The 23,362-nt window shown below is 38.7% G+C and overlaps 1 protein-coding gene across 7 annotated transcripts in view; it reads right to left on the minus strand.

Annotated features, from left to right (window-relative positions):
• Positions 1-23,362, minus strand: part of EPHA6 (EPH receptor A6) — a 542,377-nt gene that overhangs the window by 2,143 nt on the left and 516,872 nt on the right. For 5 of the 7 annotated variants that reach the window (XM_040567877.1, XM_040567925.1, XM_040567868.1 and 2 more), the window contains 3 exons: positions 14,463-14,612; positions 4,960-5,153; positions 2,484-2,633 (listed from right to left, as the gene is read on the minus strand). In XM_040567877.1, the coding sequence (XP_040423811.1) occupies positions 2,484-2,633; positions 4,960-5,153; positions 14,463-14,612 (494 nt within the window). Of the gene's footprint in view, positions 1-2,483; positions 2,634-4,959; positions 5,154-9,198; positions 10,071-12,901; positions 14,366-14,462; positions 14,613-23,362 lie in introns of those variants that run through there. The other 2 variants (XM_040567904.1, XM_040567914.1) reach the window with 2 other exon arrangements.

The raw sequence follows: 23,362 nt of genomic DNA on the forward strand, positions 1-23,362 counted from the left end.
AAGAATGCTGCAGATGTTCAAGTTTTCTGTATTTGTCAATTTCAAATTAAAAGGAAAAAAAAAGTGCCACTTAAGAATTTCCCTTCCAGTTTTCCTTCATCTCATCCAGCCCTCCATCCCAGAGCAGGTGGCACACCTGCAGAGCCTGACTCTGTCAGAAATGAAGACAACAGCCCTTAGCATCCAGCACAAGCCACCAGTTTGGCTGTCATCTAAACACCATCTTCAGTACACTGAGAAAGATTACAGAGGTGGTGAGGGCAGGAAGCTTCAGTTATGCCCTGTCAATTGTACTAACCCCACAATGGGACATGGCATTGACATTGCATGTTTAGATATCCTCAAAAATTGTTTTACAATTATAGCTAGTAAAGCATCTCATGGGTTGAGGCATGACCCTTATGAGTTTCACATTTTCAGTTCAAGATACCTGGTTCTATCCCGCAATTGAAGAGCCACTAGATAGCAGCAACTGTTATGTACTTAGGCTTAACATCCACATGGAGGATAATATACAACACTTAAGATCAGCAGGGACTATGCAAAAAATATTGAGCATCGTAGAAGCCTAAAAGCAGCAGCAAGGAGAATAAACCTTTGCAGGTGGGGTGGTGGTTAGAAATGCAGGAACAATGCACAGCACTTATCAAGAAAGGCTTAATAAAACTCAGAAAGAAGGTAGCAGGCTAAGGGTCAGAAAGGTTATCTGAAGAAAGAAGGAATCTTTCGTAAATCTGAAGTGTTATCTGAAAGAGAAGAGTAGAAAGGACGATAACCTTAAGCAGATTATCAGTAAAAACACTGCAAGGCAGACAAAACAGAGCTTGAGGAACAACCAGCCAAAGGCACTTCAAAAATAAAGCTTGCAATAAAACTTTCTGTAAACTCATGGGGTAAAAGAAGCCAGTCAGCATGCCCATAGAGTCTAATTTTAATTGGGATATAAAAGAGCACTGAAAGACTGGCCACAAACAATTATTTGTGTTGACATTCACTGTGGAAGAGAGTGACTCACAGAGCCAGTTATGGGGGACTTGTCAGAGGATCTGTCAGAAGTGGAAGTGACTGCCAGAAACATTATGGGACAAACTGAAAAAAACAAGCAGCATCTACAGAACAAGACTGTACTTAGTCAAGAGTTTTAAAGGATCTCAAGGATAAAATAGTGGAAATACTGATAGGGATGTGAGGCAGAGAGATATCAGCTCATTCCATTTGCTTAAACATTTATTAGTGCCTGAGGCACGGAGAGTGGTGACAGACAAAATAAAAAGCTTCCAGAGGAGGTCTGAGGAACTACAGACCTGTGAACCTGTAATCATTAAAGGGTAGAGTAGAAACCACAATAAGGAATAAAATTAGCAGATGCCTGGGTAAATGATCTACTTGAAGAGTCGCTATGGCTTTTGCAAAGAAAAGTCCTGTTTTATGAAGTTAATTGCTTCCTATGGAGGAGTCAGCATGCATATGGATGAAGGTGATCCACTTGATACACTCTACTTGGATTTCCAAAGTCATTAGAGAAGGTTCCTCATCAAAAGTTTATACAGAAAATGAGCTATGTCATAAGAAAGTCTTCCCATGAATAAATAACTGGTTAAAAGATAGGAGGTTAAGAGCAAATTGTCAGTTTTTACAATGGAGTCATCAGTGAAAATCTGCAGGGACCTATGCTGGGATAGTGATGAACATTACCGTTCAACAAATCAGTAAATGGCCTGGAAAAGCAGGTGAGCAAAGAGGTTAAAAAGTCAGTTGGTGAGACTGAATTATTCAGGGCAGCAAGGGAAAGGGCCAGCTGTGAAGAGTTCTAGAAAGATCTAAGACTGACTGTGCCATAAAACAGTAGATGAAATTCTGTGTAGGTGAACGTAAAGTGATACACGTGGTAGAAAACCAGTTCTAACTTCATGTGTAAAATTCCTGAATCTAAACTGACAATTACCATTGTTAACACATGTAAGTCCCAGCATCACATAAAAGATCAGGAATGAATGCAAAGGGAATGGAGAGCAACACAGCTCTCATAGCAATATCATTATGCTACCATATTAATCCATAGTTTGTCCAAACCTGTGTTTTCATTTAAAAAATGTAATGAAATTGAAGTTGGCTGAAAAAAGGCAGAAAGGTACGGAACAACTTCCATGTGAGGAATCACTTGGGCTTGATGATGTTCACAGCAAAGAAAACATTTTGCCACAGATTTCAGTGGTCTAGATCAAAACTGATTACCCAGGAAACATTTAAGGATGTTTATTGCCTAAGCTTTGCTAGCGCGTGGTATGGTCAGAGAATGAACCTCCTGATGTCTAATCACAACTTTATCTTTCATTGTTTTGGTAAAAGCTGCATTTGTCTTTTATTAGCTTAGGTATGAAAGGAAATGAAAGCAGTGTTCCACGCATCAGAATAATTATGTCACTGCAGCATCCAGACAAGTTCAGATTAGTCACTACAAGAACAGTAGATTACATACTTACTCAATGCTCATTCTTGAAACCATATCCAAAGTTGTGAAACCTGCTGCCATGAAGTTATTTTTATACTGACCCATTTTTATGGAGTCCAGCCAATCACTAACTGAAACAAACAAAGGATATTCTGGAACTTCACCAGGTGAATCTGGCATTCTGTAGAAACAAAATGCAAAGGTCACCAAAGCAATATAAAATATGATGCTTGGTTTACTCAGGTAGACATTATTTTTAATAAAAGGCAGAAGGAATGAATGGGAACCCTGAGATGTAAAGGTCAGTTCTTAACTGAGGTTCTCTTTAACCCCTTGTCTAAAGCTTACAAATCACGTTAGTGTGCAAAGTTTCACTTCTTAAACAATACATTTTTTTAAAAGCACTGCAACTTAGTAACAAAAAGGAACACACCTATGCCACTGTCCTTATTGCTACCACAGTGTTTGTTTGCAGTTCTTACATGTTCAGGATGGTAATTGTTTGTAAATACAGTAGTTGAAGTAGGGAGAAAACAAAATTTAATGTGAGATGCAATTTAATAATATTAACATACTGCAAGATGATTTTTACATTTTTCTGTAAAGTAATACTAATGGCTCCTTATTGCTATATCATTATGCAATGTGAACACTGTTTGTAGCACCTACAAAACTAAACCTAAAAAAGCAAGAACATTTTATATCTTTGCTTTTACACAGAATTATATAGCATAGCAAATAAAAATGAAGGAGCTAATTTAGTTGAGTTTCTGTTTCACTTCTTTTCCCTACTGTTGTTGCAACTGAAATGGAAAGATGGAAAAAAAGCAATCAGGGGACATGCATTTCCAGTCTTTCACTGTGCACCATGCTGGTGAGGGCTCACAACTTCCACAGACTTTGTACATTTTGTGTGGAGAAACTGTAGCAACAGAATGCAAAAAAGCATACAGCTATGTATAAAAGCTTTATTAGTAGCCTTTAGAAGGAAGATATAATTTATTCTACATATATAATTTTTTTTCCCAGCAAAATCCAGCTAACATTAAATGATGGAATATAACTTACGTATAACGTAGGAGGCAACACACCCTAGTATCTTAACATGTGGAGTTTCAACCACATATCTGAATACATTAAACGCATGGATTTTCATTCATATCATCAGAATTATATAGAGATAAAGTCTGGAGAACCCTGTCAGGTACAAGGCTAGATCACAGACCTACAGAGGTCCCTTCCAATCTGATTTATTCTATGATAGTACAATTCCTATAGCATAACTGCTGATCTTTTAAATTAATAGTAACACAGTAAGTATTCAGATTAACTGCATCAAGCACTTCTGAATGAATGGAAAAACTTTCCCAAACAGGTGAGCACAATAAAAGATCAGCTGCATGAGTCTTAAAATCTTAGAACCTTAAGTAATGTTTTAAAAAAATAAGTAAAAAATGCATCACTTTGATGCTAAATAAAGTGACCCATGTACAAGTAAAAAGTGATATGCATATATTTATATGCACACACACATATATGTAAAGCAAGAGGCCACTAAATCTTGTGCATGGACATTAAATCCCACAAGCCACTCTAGTCTGTGGTAGGTGGAATGGCTGTAGCCTACTAGGTATTCTTAGAAACCACTCCCTTCACAGCAAGATACCAGCCTCAGTCTTTTCCCTCTCTCTCATCCCTTCTCCAAACACTATCACGCATCTTTTATCCCACTGAGGTTCTTAGCAAGACTCACCTGGGCACTGAGAATCCCTTATAAGCCCAGGGGATCTCCGAGAAAAGACATTTATCTCACGGTATATTTCAGATAATGAGGTCAGTGAGGCCGGCTGTAACTTCACTCATTTCAGCTGCTACCCAGGCACAGCTTAGATTACTAAGCTTGCAAAAGTTGAAAAGTGTTCAACTATGGCCTTTCCTCTCCTGTGGCTGCATTCATTTCTGTAATATGATTACCAGAAAAAGCTTTGGACAACACCATCAAAAATTTGCTGTACAATGGTAACAGTGTAATCTCTGTTTGGTCACCAGTGCCATTCTTCTGCAGATAACTTTCTGCAGGAAGTTACTCCAAGGCACTTCAGAAATTGCTAGAGCACTGTCAGATGGAGACTGAAGGTAATAAATGGAGAAGGAAAAACAAACAAACAAACAAACAAAAAACTACAAACAGAAAAACACTTAGGAAAAGCACCAAAAAAGTGAACAAAGATTCCCAAAGATTAACGACAGACAGTAAACAGAGCTCATAAAAAAAAAAAAAAGAAAATTGCCCAATGTAATTTTCGTGGCTTGAGAAAAAAAGTCCTTTTGCAACAGCGTGTCAAGAATGAAACAAACCTCTAAAGGGGCTCAAAATTATTTGAAACCCCCATAACACTGTCAATTCAGAACTTTGCCACTCTCTCCCACTCCTACCTCATACTCTAAAACATCTAATGATGGCCACCATGGCATATTCAAGGGGAAAGTGCTGAAAATGTTCTTACACAAGTACATCCTCCACTAGGGTATGAAGGGTGCTTGGATTGCGGATCAGTTTGTCTAGGAAGCTGACGATATCACTAAATTTTGGACGGTGGTTCCTCTCCTTTTGCCAGCAGTGAAGCATTAGTTGGTGAAGAGAAGCTGGGCAGCCCATGGGAGCTGGAAGCCTGTAGCCTTCTTCAATAGACAGGATAACCTGAAGAAATAAAATGTATGTGATTACAGGGCATTACAGTTAAATGCTGAAAAGACAGTGTAAAACTGAAAATTAGAAACCAGTGATAACACTTAATGGTACAGCCACCCTCACTTTATGCATTGCTGGAGCATCACTCGGAAAATCAGGGCTAGCAGGAGTGTGACTGATGCTTGCTCTCTGGAGGTGGGCTCAAGCAGAGCATCAATCATGAAAGTACGCTCCATGATGCGTGCGAAATATTTTTTTGGGATATGAAACAGTGGACTCTTTTTTAGACTCTGATCATTCAAGAAAGGAGGGGGAAAGAGCAAGTAAATATCACTGTCTTTTTCTTCCACCTGCAGGTTGATGTTGTAGTGAATGGAGTCATAGGGCCACAAAACTAACCTCAAATGGCCTCTGCATACTGGGATGCTCTAATATTTGCATCCTGACAACATGTTGCACTACAAATGCACACTGGAGCATCCCACAAATTCACTTGCTGATCATATGCTTCTATTGATCTTTAGAGTACAACTAATTCAGTTCAACGTCTCACACAGAATTACAACAAAGTCCAACATTATTTTGCACAGCCTTTCTCAAAAAAACTGAACATCCAAGCTGTTTATGATAAATAAAATAAAATAAAACAAAATAAAACAAAATAAAATAAAACAAAACAACATAAAACAAAACAAAATAAAATAAAACAAAACAAAATAAAATAAAATAAAATAAAATTCTGGTTTATATTGTGTACCCTAAAGTGAGTAAAACTTTCAGATTCAGTAGATGTGGGAAAACATTGGATTTAGAAAGAAACTGATTTGATGTTATAGATGAAGGACATGCATGAAAAATTACTTTTGATTGGAAGCTTATTTTTAGTAACACTGATAATAAATAATATTGTCTGGAAATACATTAGCAGCACGATAGGAAGCAGCAAAACCAGGTAAGGTCCATGAAAACTTGGCAGGATTTTCTATGTAAGTTTAAAAACCAAGAGGAAAGCTCACTAGATTCTGCAATGAATGATGGTAGCAGTGGGGATGTTGACAGAAATGATGGAATTGTGCTTTCTTGTATGTAAAAGAATGGAAAGATAATATACAGTTGATCAAAAACAAAGCTAGGAAAAAAACAACCCTACCACACGCATATAATCCTTCCACAGAAAAATCCGAGTAATGCTAAATGTTCTTTGAAGTACACATGATTGTACACAATATTTATAATAATACAGCGCACTTATGAGATACATACCTACTGCATTTATACCCACTCTGCTTTAAGGAGACATTTATCATTTTCACGCAGATGTACGTACATGCCGCAGACATATTAATGCAGCTGGAAGGGGGTGCATTAAGCTATTTACAGCAAATCAATGTTTTATAGCACTAGCTGTAGCTTCAATATATTCAGTCTCATTATCCTGGAATATATCCTCCTTTTTTTTTTTTTTTTTTGAATTCTGAATTAATGTTGTTGGCTTTGTTTAGCAATGCCTAATGCTTATGCTGCAAGCATTATGCAAATAAATAACAGTAATGAAGCCACATTAGGACCTCAGCTCCCCTTTATGGCATGGCAGAGAATGGAACAAGAATCTTGTTACTGTACACAACGGGGTGCCTGAGTTTTCTAAAATGAGGTGACTTGATTCTACAGTATACAGCCCCCTTGTACCCTGACAGAAACACATACGCATGAAAAATGTGTTTCAACACTACGGGGAATTGGATTTCTATGGGTAAGTTTCAAAGCCAACAGTGGCAGCCCTCAGGAGGACAGGCCACTCAAAAGGCAGTATAATTTGCCACAGAGATCTCTGAATTTTATGCACCTGTGAGTACTGACAGATCACACGCATACAGATGGGGCTAGCCACGCACATACGGCGGTGACATCTACTGGTAAATTATAGGTCAATATGATAACGCTTCTACCTGCCTTCCTGGCTACTTATCTCCCTGGGATTTACCTCAACGCTCCAAAATCTGGGCTGCCAAAAACGGCTGCTCTCGGAAAAAAATACCATCAGGCTGCCAGAGAAATATCTCCTCCAAGCCTTTGCCTCCTTACCATGGAATATGCTCTCAGACACTCCCGTTACAGACTCAGGGTGGATGAAATTCAATCCACCATGCACGAAATGTTATTCACAAAACTGCCAATAATCTAGTATCTTGAGCAGTCTGTCAGACGTGGCTTCATAAAACCTAGGTGCTTATTATACTACGGGGTATAGCTGAGGTGTTACTTGTCATTGAAGCTGCAATCTTCCGCAGCCCAGAAATGCAGATATCATAGTCTTTACATTTAACTCTACCCACTGCAAATGATGAATTTCTGAAATGTTTTCTGTTTTTAAGGGAGAGGAAAAGCTTCTCTTCTTTTATTGGACGTATAGCATTTGCTTGACACAACAATGGAGAGCTGAAGAGGTTTTTCTGAAATAAATTATTCAGGAAAAAAGCAAATGCAGCCACAATTTTGCAGACATTATATTTTCTCTGACACACTCTATTTCATATGTCTTTGAAAAAGAAGTTATAGCCCATTTTGTTTCCTCTCTTGTTCAAAAGGAACATTTCTGTATAAAGGGAAATGCCAGCTGTTACTGGGATAATTATAATTTCTCATTGATACAAGAATGTTTTAAAAATAAACTGCAAATATTGCTCATTAGTATCACTGTGAGGCAGGCATTATATTTAGAGTTGAAGAAGTAGAGTAGATGTGATGAGAGGTGGTGAATTCTGCAGTGGGAGTCGAGTGTCAAAGGAAGAACTGGAGCTTTTAAATTCAGTATTCTCTACTCACTTTGCTACTTGCATATCACCTGTTTCTGAACAGAGGAATTAGATATCCAAACAACTACGAGGAGGAGAAGCATTAAATTTTTCTGGGTAATATACGAATTATTTAGTATGCAAAGATTATATATTTTAAAATATTTTAAATGCATTTTTCCTCAACAGCTTGAAGGTTGAAGCAGCACCACATTAATCATGAAAGGGGCTAAGTGTCTGTATCTACAAGAAGGATATGGAAAAAGCTCTAGCAATCAGTGTAAGTCTTTGCACATTAGCAAATCTATGTGCCATCAAGTTCAGCCTGAAAGAATATGAACATAAAGCTTAGTTTCAGTACACACCAAGCCCTAAGTCTGCTAACAAAAAGGCTGATTACTGCTCTCTTGTTCTGGTTTTGTGATGAATGCTTGATGGATATGAAAAGCAGTAAAACATTCAAATATTCCATACTGCAATCAAACACTGAGAAAAAAAGCTTTAGGTTTCTTTTCAGTGATGAGGATGTTTAAAACTCACTAGTAGGTCTTGTGGGTCAGCATTAAGGTGAGTAAAATGGGCAGGGTGTTTTTACAAGTAAATCTTTCTGTCAAGTGAGAATATAAAATATATGGGAAAGGGAGTATTTTTAAAGTTAACTAATTATTTCAGTGCTCTTAAATGCATAGGCTTTTATGTTTATAAAGGGAAACATTCTTTTTACATATTTTTGTACGCAGATGATATTAATCACTGGAGTTTGTTAAATACATTTTGTCATTTTTGTTTGATGTTAGAGGCAGCTGTAACGGTTGAAGACTAAGTTAATATTAAATATTAATTATACAAAAATATCTGAAAATGTTTATGGACTACTACATAAAATTTATATATTCTTTAGTTTAAAAATAATTTCAAATCGGCAACAAACGGTATCTGAAAATAAAGCTATAATCTTTCTGATAGTTTCATTATTAACAGTAATATAGACTTTGCTTTTGAAAGCTAACTGACAGGTTTTTTAATGAGACAGAAGCAGAACAAAGCCCAGAGGGATGATGTCCCTGTGTCCTGCTGACATCTGAAAAATCTACCAGGAGAGAGAGGCAGCTGCTCACACCTCATGGTACAGAGCCAATCCCAGGTGCCTGCCAAGTGTTTTGATATCTCGGGATTCAAAGAAAAGTTTTAGGGTAAGTTATTATTACTAGTACAGGAAACTGCCATCAGTGTAAGGACTTTTATTCTGTTTGCTACAGTAGTTTTCTTGCCTATTGATTACAATCCATTAAATATTCTTTTTCTTTTGGAATACTGTAGTTCTGCAACACGCAATAATTTATACAATGGCCTCTAACAGGTGTCCCAGTAGACTTCACTCACAGCTGTTCTACAAACCAAATGCATGGAAAATAAATCTTCCTTTCCTCACACGAACATTAGCAAGCCAGGCTCTTAGCACAATCTGTTCATCAGTACACTAGTTTCCTTGGAAAGTTCAATATCTTAGCTAATGTTTATTAATTAAGCAATAAGACATGACAGACTGTGCGGCAGCCCTAATTAATGGATACCTCTGGTGCCTGCCACACATCTAAGAAGTGCATTAATCAGCACCAACACAGGTCTGAAGTAACTTACCACAATAATAAAATGGTTATTTACTTAAACAAGAACATTTCTCAAAGCTAATAACATTTCAAGCCTCTACATTATACCATGTACAGTATTAAAAAATTTATGAGAGACATTTTCAAACTCTGTTGCCTAAAGTTCAGCTTCCAAATCCCTGCATAAGAATATGAACAGAGGATGCCTGATCTGCAAAGGTGTTGAGTCTCTCTGGCTTGCACTGCCCTGGTGGATATGTATGAACAGCTGCAGTCTGAAAATCGGATGGGGCTTATTTAGGTGACAGGTATCAGTTTTACACTTCTCTTTGCATGAGCTTGGACACTTGCTACCTGTGCTTGTTCCTGGTTCTTTCATTACTGTGCTCAAGGGGTTACACAGGGTAGAAGCAGACCCTTGGTAGAAGCAGTTCAGCCCCACTACTCGTCTGACTGAAGGTGTGTTCATGAGGCAAAGAGGCACCAGACAATGCTGAACTGTCTTCTCTTACCATTTCCTCCTGTTGGGTGGGGAACGGTGTATTGTTTGTTATCATGTTATGCATGTAAGAAGTGAATGTTTAACTGACAGCTGCTTCCACTAAAATCACAACTTAGCGTGGTCCAAAAAGTGAACTAATTTCCCAAAGTAATAAGAAAAGCAATTTACAAGATGGTATGTGAAAAAATACTCCAGACCTGTGGAGTTTATATGTGGAAAACTACTTCTGTTGCTCTACAAAAACCCACCCTATTCTGTAAGTATCTTATCACTAACTAGAGCCAAGTTTTATTAAGACCAAAACACGATTTCCAGAAAATAATTTCTTGTAATGTTAATGATGCCAAATATTTTGCTGTTGCTGAACCTGTAACTATACATAGGCCTTACAGACAATTGTTTGCATAATATGTCTTTTATGAACCTGGTTAGTGCATGCCTCTCTCTGTTACTTCCTCTGCCATGTGTACAGTATCAATGACCTTTGGGAAAATCCTATTGTTTCCGCAAAACAAGCTCATGTGAATTCAGGGTAACTTACTGTACTAAAACATACATCCCAAAATCCAGCAAAGTAAACTTTACAGTATGTCTAATAACTTGAAAATTCACAATGACATTTAGAGTCACTAAACACACTTAGAAGGTCACAGGTACTCGCTGTTAACATTTCAGCAGTGAAAGCCTGTGGGCAGGGCTCTGGAGAGAGAGTCCTTTGTGCTATGCTTTGGTGAACTGCAGGGAGAGCTCTCAGGAGTCCGCATCATTAACATAAGCAGCATCCATACGGCCCACATCATTATTCTGTGCTAATAGATACTTATATTTTGGACATACAAATGATTAAATGTTATCCTCCTGCTGAAGCAGAATATTTAATATGCCCTAAATGGAGAGGGTCACTAATGAATTAGTGCTGCTGGCATAGTCTTGAATAAATACTTTGTAGATTCTGATAGAGAGAAAGAGGATAGGCTTGAAGTCTGCTTCAAAGAAAGGGAGACAGGTAGAATAAATTTCTGTGTTGTGTATGACTCTAGCCTGGCCACTTGGACTCTACGTAAGGGTCATTCAAACCCTTCCACAAGGAGGTGAAGAGTGGGGTCAGACAGACTTGACAGTCTCCTTCTCTTTCCCCCACCATTCCCAGTTGGCAGGAACATCAGTGAGAGTCAAGGGCTGGGCTGGTGATGGATCCAGTGTGAAGAGAAGTATTGTGATTACAGAAGTAAAAGAGACAGTGGTAACTGGCTTTCTCATAGAAAGTTAACTCAAGACCAGATGAAATCACTCACAGCTGGAATAGAGACTGAAATTCCCCATGTGGTAGCACAAGATTGCATGACAGTGAGACATAAGGATGCAGCAGAAAAGCATTCTCTTCCTCACACCTCTGCAAGTTACTGCCTCTCATAGCCACCCATCACCCAGAGCTAGATAAGCAGAGTGGCAAGATGAGGGATGGAGACAGACTTATGGGGAGGTGACACTGCAGCTGGAAGCACTGGCTGCAAGGCACTGCACAGAAGCCAAGCGCCATGGCAGGACTGACTTTGTATTTCTGGCTTCATTAATCTCCAAAAAAACATGAACAGGGTGCTGCAGAGGGAAGTGAGAAGTGAAATACTAATTACATGGTGAGGAAATCTAGGCAAAAGACTGCCGCCCATGATATGTTCAGAGGCAAGAGCAGAAAGGCCTGTGAGCTACTGCTGCATTTTTGGTTAGCACAGTCCCTTGACCAGGCAGAGTTAATTGGGTTGGAAGAGAAAAAGTAACTGCCCAGCGAGCCTCACTTGTAAAGCCACATGTGGACATTTTACCTACTGCTCAGAGACTGCTGCGTGGACAAGAGGCAGGGGGCACAAACTGAAAAACATGAAATTCCATCAAAACATAAGAAAATCCTTTTCTGCTGTGATGGTGACTGAGAACTGGCACAGGCTGTCCTGAGAGGTTGTGGAGTCTCCCTCTTTGGGGATGCTCCAGGAAGGAGATGGTCCTGAGCAAACTGCTTTAGCTGACCCTGCTTGAGCAAGCGGTGTTGGACAAGACGGTCTTGAAAGGCCTCTCAGCCTTTGCTGTTCATGGTACGCTAATGCCTTTTTCTCAGTTTCATGTTCTGTTCCATCTCACCTTAACAGAAGGCTCATGGTGAAACCAACTATTGCATCTGTTAGTTTGGGAAGGCAGAAAATGTGAGGATAGACATGCATTTGGATACAAGCTGATTGCATGCAATGCAGAGTAATCAGGTTTTGCAACAGCATATGGATGATGAACAAGCTGATATTGCCTTGGCTGTGTTTAGCTTTGTTTCTGAATGGAAGAATAGCTCAAAAATAGCACCCTCTGCTATTTCAAGGCTGCAAGAGACATCCTAACTCTTTAGCAATGAGCTCCTAAACACCACATCTTACAACGTGGCATTTTAAGGAGAACAATGACAGTTTGCCATAAATTCGTGTTTGTATGCTGTGGCAGTTCAGGAGCTGGTAAGTGGTTCTCAGTTCAGGCAAGGAAACAGGTGGTTGTTAGCCTGCATTGGCCCATTCATCCTCTTTTATTAACTTTGAACCTACTAGTCCACTTCAATCAAACTAAACAAGTTGTGTTAAAATCAGCAGCTGGGAAGAATAAAAGGTTTGCTGTTGATATATTTGGTTGTGCAAAACAGACTTAAATATGTGAGAAATGTATACACAGAATCACACACTGTGCCCCAGGGAAAAGTAGGCTTAATTCAGTCATCTAAGTATAGGTGTTTAATTTTAGACTTCCTTAAGTATCCTGCCTGGTTTTCAGCTGTTGTTCCTCAAGGAATTGGGTCTCCTGCACGTGATGCATCAGATGCATGTGAAGATCTTAGTCACCCTCGGCAATCTAAAAAGCTAATGGATTGCTAGCTATGGAAAACAGAATTGAGCCTACTGGGCGTATCTGCTTATTTCACAATAGATCTGATGTGATTAGAGTTCAAACAGTACCAAAATAATGTCTCCGCTGAAGAAGAAGGTCCATCTCAGCTCAGTGGTTTATTGTGGTCTTCAGACAGACAACCAGCTGCCACTGCCCAGTCTATCAACTGGTGTGTAGCTCAAAACCAGGCACAGCATGTACTGTCCCATACCTGCTGTTAACTGAGGAGCAGAGTAGGGAGCTGGGCTGCTGTCTGGTAGATGTGTGGAAAGGGGGTGGAGGCTGTAGGTATTGTTAGGGGAGAATGATGTACAGGAGAGGTGATCTTATTCCAAAGGGTAAACTCACAAGAGAAATGTTGGAGAAAAGTAGGATATGTACGAGCGAGTACAAATCCAAAGGAAATAAGGCTTTATTAGTATTAGTTCTTTAGTTCTGATTTTTTTTTAACACTCTGAAATGATGTTTTTTTAATGAAAATCTTTTTCAGATCCTTATCCCCAAATGACTGATCAGCCTTAACAAGCAACCAGACTTGAACAGCTGAATAACTTAGCAACAATATAAAAACAGGCATTTGGGAAAATTCTTGTCAACTCTTCAGAACCAGTGCAGAGGTATTCTAGACACACAGAGAAATTAAGATGGGTTGGCAGATATTCTTCATTTTCACATAGAGGTTGATGGCTGGTGGGAAGACTGACTATGCCAGCTTGACCTGTGATGGGGGCGCATCAAATAACAGAGTGAAAATGTAGCTGTGGTGGAAAAAAAGACATTCCTCCCTTTCTATGCTACATTTCCTAGGACAAGCCTTCGACGTTACTATATGTAAATGTGTATTTTAATTGGGAAAGCTTATTTGGCCACATGCTTTGTAAAAATATGTCAGAGAACAGCATTACTTTGTTAACAGGGAGGACTATTATCCTGCACCGTGGTTAAGCCTATAGTTGGTCTTTAAGGAAAACAATGTGTTTAATTCTTAAAAAGGAGAATTTGCAAATACGTTCCTCATGGCAGCTTAACCTTTACTATTTTAGCATTTATCTGTGTACGCCCATTGAAGGATACTGTCAGACTGTAATGGAGATAATGGGCCAAATTTATCATCAGAATAGTTCCAGTCTTCCCTCCAGTTTTGATTTATAACTTAACTGAGAACTGCATCAAATTGCATATCTGATGCAGATTCCCAGGGATTTGGATGAAAGCCACATATATCCAGCATCAAAACCTGGCAAGCTGCCTATGACTTTGTAATACGTCTTTAATCCTTGGACGAAGCTAGTCAAGGTATTGGCAATAGAGGGCCAAGTCTCCAGGTTGCATAAATTAGCTATTCCATTGAAGTTGATAAGAGTTATGCTGATTTAGATAAGTTGAGGTTGCAGCCTAGAAAGTGAATGAGAAAGCAAAGCAGGGAAGAGAAAGACAACCATTTTCAAGGAACATTTCAACAACGTGCAAAGTAGTCCTATGCAGTACTTACATCCTGGTTGGACATCTCCCAGTATGGCCTCTCACCATAGGACATCACTTCCCACATTACAATCCCATAGCTCCATGCATCGCTTGCTGAAGAGAACTTACGGTAAGCTATAGCTTCAGGAGCAGTCCACCGTATGGGGATTTTTCCACCCTGCAAAATACGTTGACAACGTATCAATATGACTAGAATTCAGAATAGCACTTTTTTTTTTTTAATTAAAAAAAAAGGTATCCTAGATGTCAAGTTTTGCCTTCTGTCAATTTGCTGCAAGCGGAAAGGAAGAAATAACCCTTTTTCAGAATCTGATAGAAATTTGGTTTCGTCTGTAGTCTAATTCACCAAAAACAGTGCTTCTTGAAAAAAATCTCAGTTCAGAGAACAAAACACTTTTTAAATGATTCGTGTTGATTCAAGGCCATATAATTAGTCAGAACCTTTAATATAAATAGTAACATGCCTTTTGATTGAAAAAAAAAAAAACAACCAAAAAATTTGAGATTCCTAATAAATTGACATTTAATCTCATTCCTCAAATGAAACAGAAACATTTACTGCAAAAGGGAATACCCAAAGCACTTAATAAAATTATATAAGCAGAAAGGAAACTATAGCCTTTCTATTATTCTTTACCCTTGATAATGTATTTTATTTTTTTGTTTGTGCCCTTTAAACGTCCAAGTAAATAGCAAACCAAGTTTGTTTCTAGTAGGCATTTTCTTAGGGTATTGAATAAATTTGTTCTGCAGCTTTCAACTTAAAATTCAAGTACTACCACAAAAAAATGGGGGTAAGAATTCAATCTACAAACCTGAGTTACTCTTTCGGAGACCACAGTATGCAGAATTTTTCTCTGGCATTACTAATTTACTTCACTGCATCTGTTCTATACTCCCATAAATAGTTTATGTACAAAAAACTATTTTTCCTTTTCACAACAAAGTGTTTCTTCTCCATTTCTCAATTCAAAACTACGTATTTACTATCGTTCTCTGCATAAAATTTCAAATAAGTTGTTTTGAGTGAGCAAGCAGTATGCTTACGGTGCCACTAGATGGTAGGAGGAGGCAGGCAGTGGAGCTGAGCTAACTTAGCAGGAGTTGCTTTCAACCAGCAGTAATAGACTCTGCTCAGTGTTATGATTTTATTTCTGACAGAAACAAAAGAAGAAATGAACTAGAACATTGGTTTGGCAGTTGAAGAGAAGCCACAGTTAAAAACAAGTATGCAAATCTCTGTTAATTTGCTTTGAATATACACAAAAATATTTGTCTACGAGCTGTTGAGGCCTGATGCAAAATTGACTCCGAGTATGCTTCTTCTACCAGAAAGTGTTCAAAAGCAAAGCTTGGTGTCTGCAGTGATGTGCCAGAAAGCTAACTTCTCATCACTGACTGCCACCTTCTGATGAAAAATGTACGGTTAGCATTTAAGTTGTATGATAATTAAGAGAGACCTCTGCATGAGCTTACATTTTTTGCAGCTGGTTGTTTAAAGCCTTTGCCTGCTCAGTTTCGGCCTCACACAGGTCTGGTTGGCATCAGTAGCAAACTGCCTACTGATTTTCACAGCAGTAAGATAAAGGTAACACTGTGTCGTATTTTTGCCCAGGATACCACCTGCCCCCATTTTACTTTCTTTAATCCAATAACCAGCTCACTCACCTGGGATGCACGAGACTCAAAGACCTTAATGCCACCCCTCCTGCCATACCTAAGCGGGCCCTACCCAGCGCGTGTTACGGCTGCAGGGTGTGATGATGCTCCACATCCCTCCCTGGTACAGCTGTTCCACTTGGGAAGCAATTACAAACGCATTTGGGTACGAGAATGGAAAAAACAGGATGCCACAGGAGATTTATGATAGGACATTCTCCACGGAAAGACAAGCCTGATTTCTAAATAAATTAGATGAGAACATTTGGCGTTTGATGACTCAGTCTCACTGCAATGGTATTTTGGTGGGATGTGTAAGCCCAGGCCTCCTTAGGCAGTGGAAGATTTAAATATTTAAATATTGCATGCCCCAGATGAACACAACGCATGGGGCTGCCCGACCAGAAGGATTTATTCCCCAGAATCACTTGAACTGTGGAGAATGGTTCATCACAGCGAGTGGGGAGTGAGGAAAAATATCTCCTCGCACCACAGTCCGGGACCTTATATTTTTTTACTGGATCAAGCTCAGTCCTTTATTTTTAAACACTTTGTTGTCAATTTTATGTATTCCATGTATTCCATTCTCAGATCCCTGGCTTTTGCAGGTTACAGTGGGGACAATAAATATTTTCCCAGCCAAAGTCACAGTGTTGCGGTAAGCACTTACCTCCTTATTTTGGACCTGGACACGTGCGTTTTTAATAAGGTACACAACATTCATGCTGACCCATATAATAAGAGACACTACCCTGAAAATCCTAAATGCTCTTCCTCATCATAGCATATTAATCTTGGCTGCCAAATGATGTAGGACACCAATGAGAGTTCACCCTCTAAATCCAGTCTCAGCAAAGAATCCTTGCTGCCTTTTGCTCTATGCCCATTCAGGATACTTTCTGAAGTGCTACAACAGCATTTGAGGGAGGATGAAAAAGAAAAATTCCTTATTTTCTTTCCTCATCACAGTCTCAAGAGATAATAGTGAAAAAAAAACTACCAGTTTAAACGATCGTGTTATTGTCAGACTTTCACACTGTTTATCATGACAAACGGATGAGTCTACACATTTACAGTGAGCCTACATTTCCACTTTGCATACTTTTATTAATCATGTATCGGTATTTTAATTTTAATAAAAAGCCTACATTTAATCTACTTTTAAGGAAAGCACAAATCTATACACGCAAATAAAAAGCATTTGGATATTTACAAAATTTGACATTAACAATTTAACATCATATGGATATCAATGTGCATAATAATTTTTATTTTTTTTTCCCATCAATCTGATTATGTATTCCCAAATTATACTCAAAAAAGCAGTCACTGTTGTCATCTTGAGCAGCTTTTGCAGCTCAACCTGTGGACTGTTGGCTAAATATAAATGAGTTTCAAAGAATCTGACTAGACTCTGGAACTAGTTTCATCACGCAGCTTTACTGACTGATCCTTTTTGGACTGAAACAGTAGTGGCTCATTGAGTGTGAAAATGAGAATGGAGAACAGCATCTTAACAAAATTCAAGGCAGTTCATGTTCAAGGGCATAAGATGTGCTCAGTGTTGTAATGCAAAAGAAAATCTTTTGTGCTAGCCCTAATGACAAAGTGAAGCAAAACCTCTAAAATTTTTAAGTGGATTCATCTCAAACATGACATAATATTCATAAAAATGTAAATTTCAACACTTAATTATGTTTGCAGAATATATTTTTATGCAAAAAAAGTTGATTTATTTATTTGAAAATAATTCAAAAGGTGGAGATTGCAATATGACTACCTTAAGACACATATATAACTGAACAATAGTAATAGCTGCTCATCCATAACAGAAGGGCACGTAAGGTTTAAAATAGCCAAAAATATAATTCCTGTATCTGGTTAGAGTAATAGACACTGTTACTGATATCTGACATTTCCTTTAATATTTTGATCTAATTAGGAAAATAGTAAATACTTATGCTTATACAATGCCCCACCTTCAAGTTAAGATAATTTATAAACCATCTAAATTTTACTACTTCAGCAATGCAATCTGTCACAGCTCCCTGTATCAGAAAGCCCTTGAGCACACTTTTTATTTATTTATTTATTTATTTATTTTTTTGAGGGGGTGGTGGGTGTTGTTTGGGGAGTGGGGAAGAGGGGAAGGGACAGAAGTGGTGTTAGGAACTATGCTGTATTTCTGCCTCACCTCATACATTAATAATGATACCAGTGACAAGCTAATTTTCTTTTCGTATAGTAAAACAACACGAACACTGCAATTCAAATTATTAAAATTTTTGCATAATCATTTTTTGCATACACTTCCTGCTGAATACTGTCTAGGTCCTGATATTTTTCTTGATTGTCATTTAATATGTAATTTCACTATGCAATGTCAAGAATCCACTTGGAATTAGAGTATTAGGCTGACATTGCTTCATGTGTAGAACTGCTCAGAAATCAGCTCCTGAAATGAAATTTGCCCCCTTGCCCACCTGCACAGACACTGGCTTTCCTAGTAGAGCTGGCAATAGCAGTTTGCCACACGTTTAATGACAGAATTGGATTTATATGTTGCAGAAAGCCTTTCTTTGCCTAAAGCAGTGCATCAGAGACAGTCTTCCCAAAATGCTGTCTCTTATTTGAGCTTACAACAAAAAAGTGCTTATGATCTGCTATGTGAAAAGACACTGGCGAGCAACTGACACTGACATTACGTATTGTCCAACAGGCAGCAAAGTTTATTCCTTACTCTGCATTTTTGCCATCTCCAATTTGATTTTTTTTTTACATGGTTGACATCTTTTTAAAGAAACAAGAGGCATGAACAGTTTCCTTAGTTAAATATTTAAACATGTTTTAACACTGGAGCAGAACAATGTAACTGGCAGCTACAGCACATTATTCCACTAAGGTGAAGGTCGGGATACATCAGCTCAAAATCCTTGATGTGAAAAACGACACAGAGGGCAAAGAAGCAAAGAAGGAAGTCTGTTAGATGCCCAGAACTTTTGGCATACCCTGCTAGCTAATTAAAGAAAGGAGCAACTCCACTGAAAACCTCAGATATAAAATTGAAGGTAAGATTTACGAGCTCTTAATGGATGTGCAAAGACAGTGATGTACGTAAGCTGCCAGAAACAAACACTGTGCATCAGGCCCCATGATGTCCTCAGAACTAACAGTGATGTGAAACAGTACCTATTTCTGTTCGAAAGTCTGTTCCTTGTTTCCCTTGAGTGACAGAACATGCAGAGGGACTGTCACAGAAGTGACTGAGGTTTTATGAAATTCTGAGGCACAAACCCATCAGTTCCAGATCCACAGACACCTAGAACTGTCTCTTTCTAGGACAAGAGGCAGTGAACTACATGCACCATTAGTCTGATCTGTCAGAGAGGTTCCTACGTATCTGTCACTTACTATTCTCTTATGTATGATGTTACTGAAATGGGCAATTTTCCATGACACAAGTGTAGTATCTGTCTTTTTCTCCACCCCATGTGACAGAAATGGGAAAAAGAACTTCAGAGTGAAGAGAGACAAAAGTAACGAGAGATTAGTTTTAAATATTGGACGTAATTCATCATTCTGTACAAAAGCCTTACCCCCCTTTACTGGAGCAATGCTTTTATTTGAGCATATGAATCAAGTTTTTCATGCACAAAGTTACAAATACTCAGAATTTAGCATTTTCAAATCATTATTTAGAATTATTCAGTATTATCAACATTCTCTAGACACTATTGGAATATCAGAGAAACTTCACGTCAGGCTAGCGAAAAGGTTCTGAAAAGGCTTTTCAGAATTTGCCTTCATTCTGGCTGACTGTAGCCAGTTCTGCCAGTCTTTCATTTCCCTCAGAACTGAAACAAAACACCCCAAATTTCAAAAAGACAGGATTTCCTTTTAATCTCTCGGTTAAAAAAAAAAAAATCCTGAATAAAATGTTAAATATGTGGAACTTGATTTATTGCCCCTGAAGTTAACTACCGATTTTTTATAAGTTATGATTTTGACAGTATGTCATTTTAGTGAATATTAACCCATACAGCACATGTATATTTGTGTCTTCAAAATGGAGGAAAGCTGTTGGTGGATGGGAAAAATCAGCACTTAAGATATTGCCAGAACTAAAACAGCCAAAATGAAAAAATTGTCCACAGATCATCAGAAACACTTCACATTAACTAGCATTAAGATTAGAGGTACAGCAGGATGTTTCTCCAAAATACTACACCCGACCAGTCATTTAATCTTCCTAAAGGTCATCAGCAAGACTGAATTCATTAGTTGTACACGTACACACAAAAACTCCAGAAAAACAGATATCTCATAGAATCATAGAATGGCTCAGGCTGGAAGGGTCCTCAGAGATCACCTAGTTCCAACCCCCCTGCCATAGGCAATGATGCTATGCACTAGATCAGCTTGCTCAGGGCCCCATCTAACCTGGCCTTGAACACCTCCAGGGATGGGGCATCCACAGCTTCTCTGGGCAGCCTGTGCCAGGGCCTCACCACCCTCTGAGTGAAGGATCCTACCCTAATGACTTTTATATAAAAGACTATTGCTAAGTTCAAACATTACAGAATTAAGGTATTATAGTACTCTTCTAAATATTGAAGAATTCTGAAATTAGGAACATTATATAAAACAACAGGAATTCTCATCAGTAGCTGTGGTAGTATTTCCTTCGAGACAAAACACTTCAACATGCAATCCCTTGCCTGTTCTGAGGCACTGATCTTCACTTGGGTTGAAAGTTAATAAGTCGTCTGATAAAAATGCATAGCTTTGACCCTCAAAATCCACATAAGTGAAATGGTACTGAATACTTCTGACCACTTACATCTGTCCTGCGATCATGTTTTCTTGACAGTGCAATTTAAAGAGCTTTATACAATGACAAAGATACAGCAAGTGACCAAATGCAGGTGGTTGACATCATTGTATCTTGTCTGTGTAAATAACTATACTACAGATATCTTTCCTTGCTAGCCATGATGCCTTCATCTACAAGGTGCTCATTAAAAGACCAAAGGTTTTTACGAATTTATTTTAAGAATGCATATTCTTCCATTTTCAAGCGAATAAAGTTCATTCCAGTGATCAAGCAAAAGGAGCTTGTGGTTGAAACTGGGAACAGTTCCAGCCCTCCAAAGCTGAAAGTTCATTGAGTTTTGGTTTTTTTTTTTGGTTGTTTTGTTTCAGAAGAAGGGAGAAGAAAGTGAAGAGGAAGAAGGAAAAGAGAGAAAAAGAAAAAAGATTTAACTTTCAGAAGTTGACAGCTAGAGGTGTCAGAGAGATGCAAGAGCAGGTCTGCTCCCTAAGGGAAGGAGAGCTGGGAGCAGCTGTGGTGGAGGCTGGGAATGCCCTCGTGGACCAGGTTCACCCCAAGGTGCCTGGCAGCATGAGCAGAGCAATGTGGTGATGGTAACGGGCACTGTCGACAGCTCTGTGAGCATCAGGCAAAGGCAAAGTAGCAAGCCAAGGTCAATCCAACAAATCTGAACATCTCCAATCCAACAGGACTGGGCTGGCCAGCTGCAGTGCTAATGGGGCGGGGTCCTGAGCCCATGGGCAGGGGTGGGGAGAGGCCCCCGAGGAGGCCTGGTGGTGTCCTCAGAGCCCTGGTAAGAACCAGACACTTGTACGAAAACAGATAAACACAAGTATTCTGCAAAACCTCCTTGAGACTGTTTTTTTGAAAGGTAATGCTAAGACCGGTGGGGCCAAGGAACCTCCATATGTTGTAGAGGGTAGACCTTGGCATTTCCCTAGCACTAAGAATGCACCAGTGAATTTTACAATATTGGGTGCTTGGCCATCAATAACGAAGAAATTATTTCTTTTTCTGAAATTAAATATCAGAGTCATGCATCTCTACAAATCCAGTTTAGAAACTATAGCGCTACTTGACAGTAAAGATAGGAAAAAAGGTCATTTTTCTTCAAACTAATATTTCTGGCAAAGATCTATTTCTTTCTGAGAGCATCAATTTCAAGCTATCTGCCAGCTGTGTCAGCACAGCTCACATTACAGCCGTAACCAATTTCTTGAAAGTTACTCCTACAGAGTCCTTCAATCTGCACACCCAAAGCCTATTCACTTTGCTTACATGAGTAGTCCTACTGAAGTCAATGGAAAAGGTGAAGAGGATTTGTTCTGAGATGCTTATTTGAAGGATACCTTACATTGCACAACTCCGTAACAAAGAAATTTGCTGTAAGATCCACTCTTACTGCAGAATTGAGTTACTGGATAAAAATATTTCTCCAAAAACAAGCAAGTTGAATCGAAAAAAAAACAACTTCCCAGGCATTATGCTTTCTTGAAAGCATCAGTCAAGACTTGCCTCTGAAATGATGCCCCTGACTTCACCAGGGCTCCATGAAGTGTTTATTATTGGATCAAAAGTAAACTGTTACCATGTGCTGCTTGAACACTTCATGTCATTAACTATCATTAACGATTTCACAGCTAGTGATTTCAACACAAATATCTAGTTGACATGCACAACAAATAGTTCCCATGTTTCAATGATCGAGTGACCTCTCTCTGTGCTGCCATAATGCCCAGATCATTCAGACTTGACTGCCTTGTCCCCGAACCCCTGCCACGATTCCTCCCACAGCATGCATTTAGAAGAGGCCAATAAGAACTCAGAAGCATACAGAAGCTTGGAAATTGAGGACTAAAGAAAATGGATTTAAATGCAAAATTAACAGTGTATAGGCTGCAGTACTGTCTCCAGTATACATTTTCATATTCCATTAACAAAAGCCTTGCATGTTTTCTTCAAAATGAGTCTGCAAAGAATTTTTTGGGGTGTTGTACTAGAGAGAATGTAGGGACCTAGATACTGAATTCATATACAGCTTGCTGTGGGGCACACTAGATTTTATTTATCTAAGGCTTCTTAAAAACTTTGTTCTAGAAATGTGTCAGAAACATCACAAAAGATAGGCTTCTCTTTTGAGAGTTAGTGTCATACACAGATGACGATCTTCAGAATTATTATGAGACTAAGCTACTCTGCAAGTATCATTGCTTTACATTTCATCCCAGCTGGGTCAGGAAGTGCAGAGGAGAATTAATATCTCAGTAACAGATGAATTAAATCTTCCGCTCATATTTTTGTGTGGTCACTTCTCATTTTATGCTGAAGGAGTTTGACGGTTCTTTAAGTTTCAGTCAGTTCATGGATTAGTAACTGCTTTAAAGATAGGAAACAAACAGTCGGAATGAAAAGGTCAG

This window comes from Cygnus olor, chromosome 1 (assembly GCF_009769625.2).
Source record: "Cygnus olor isolate bCygOlo1 chromosome 1, bCygOlo1.pri.v2, whole genome shotgun sequence".
In the NCBI taxonomy this organism is placed as follows: Eukaryota; Metazoa; Chordata; class Aves; order Anseriformes; family Anatidae; genus Cygnus; species Cygnus olor.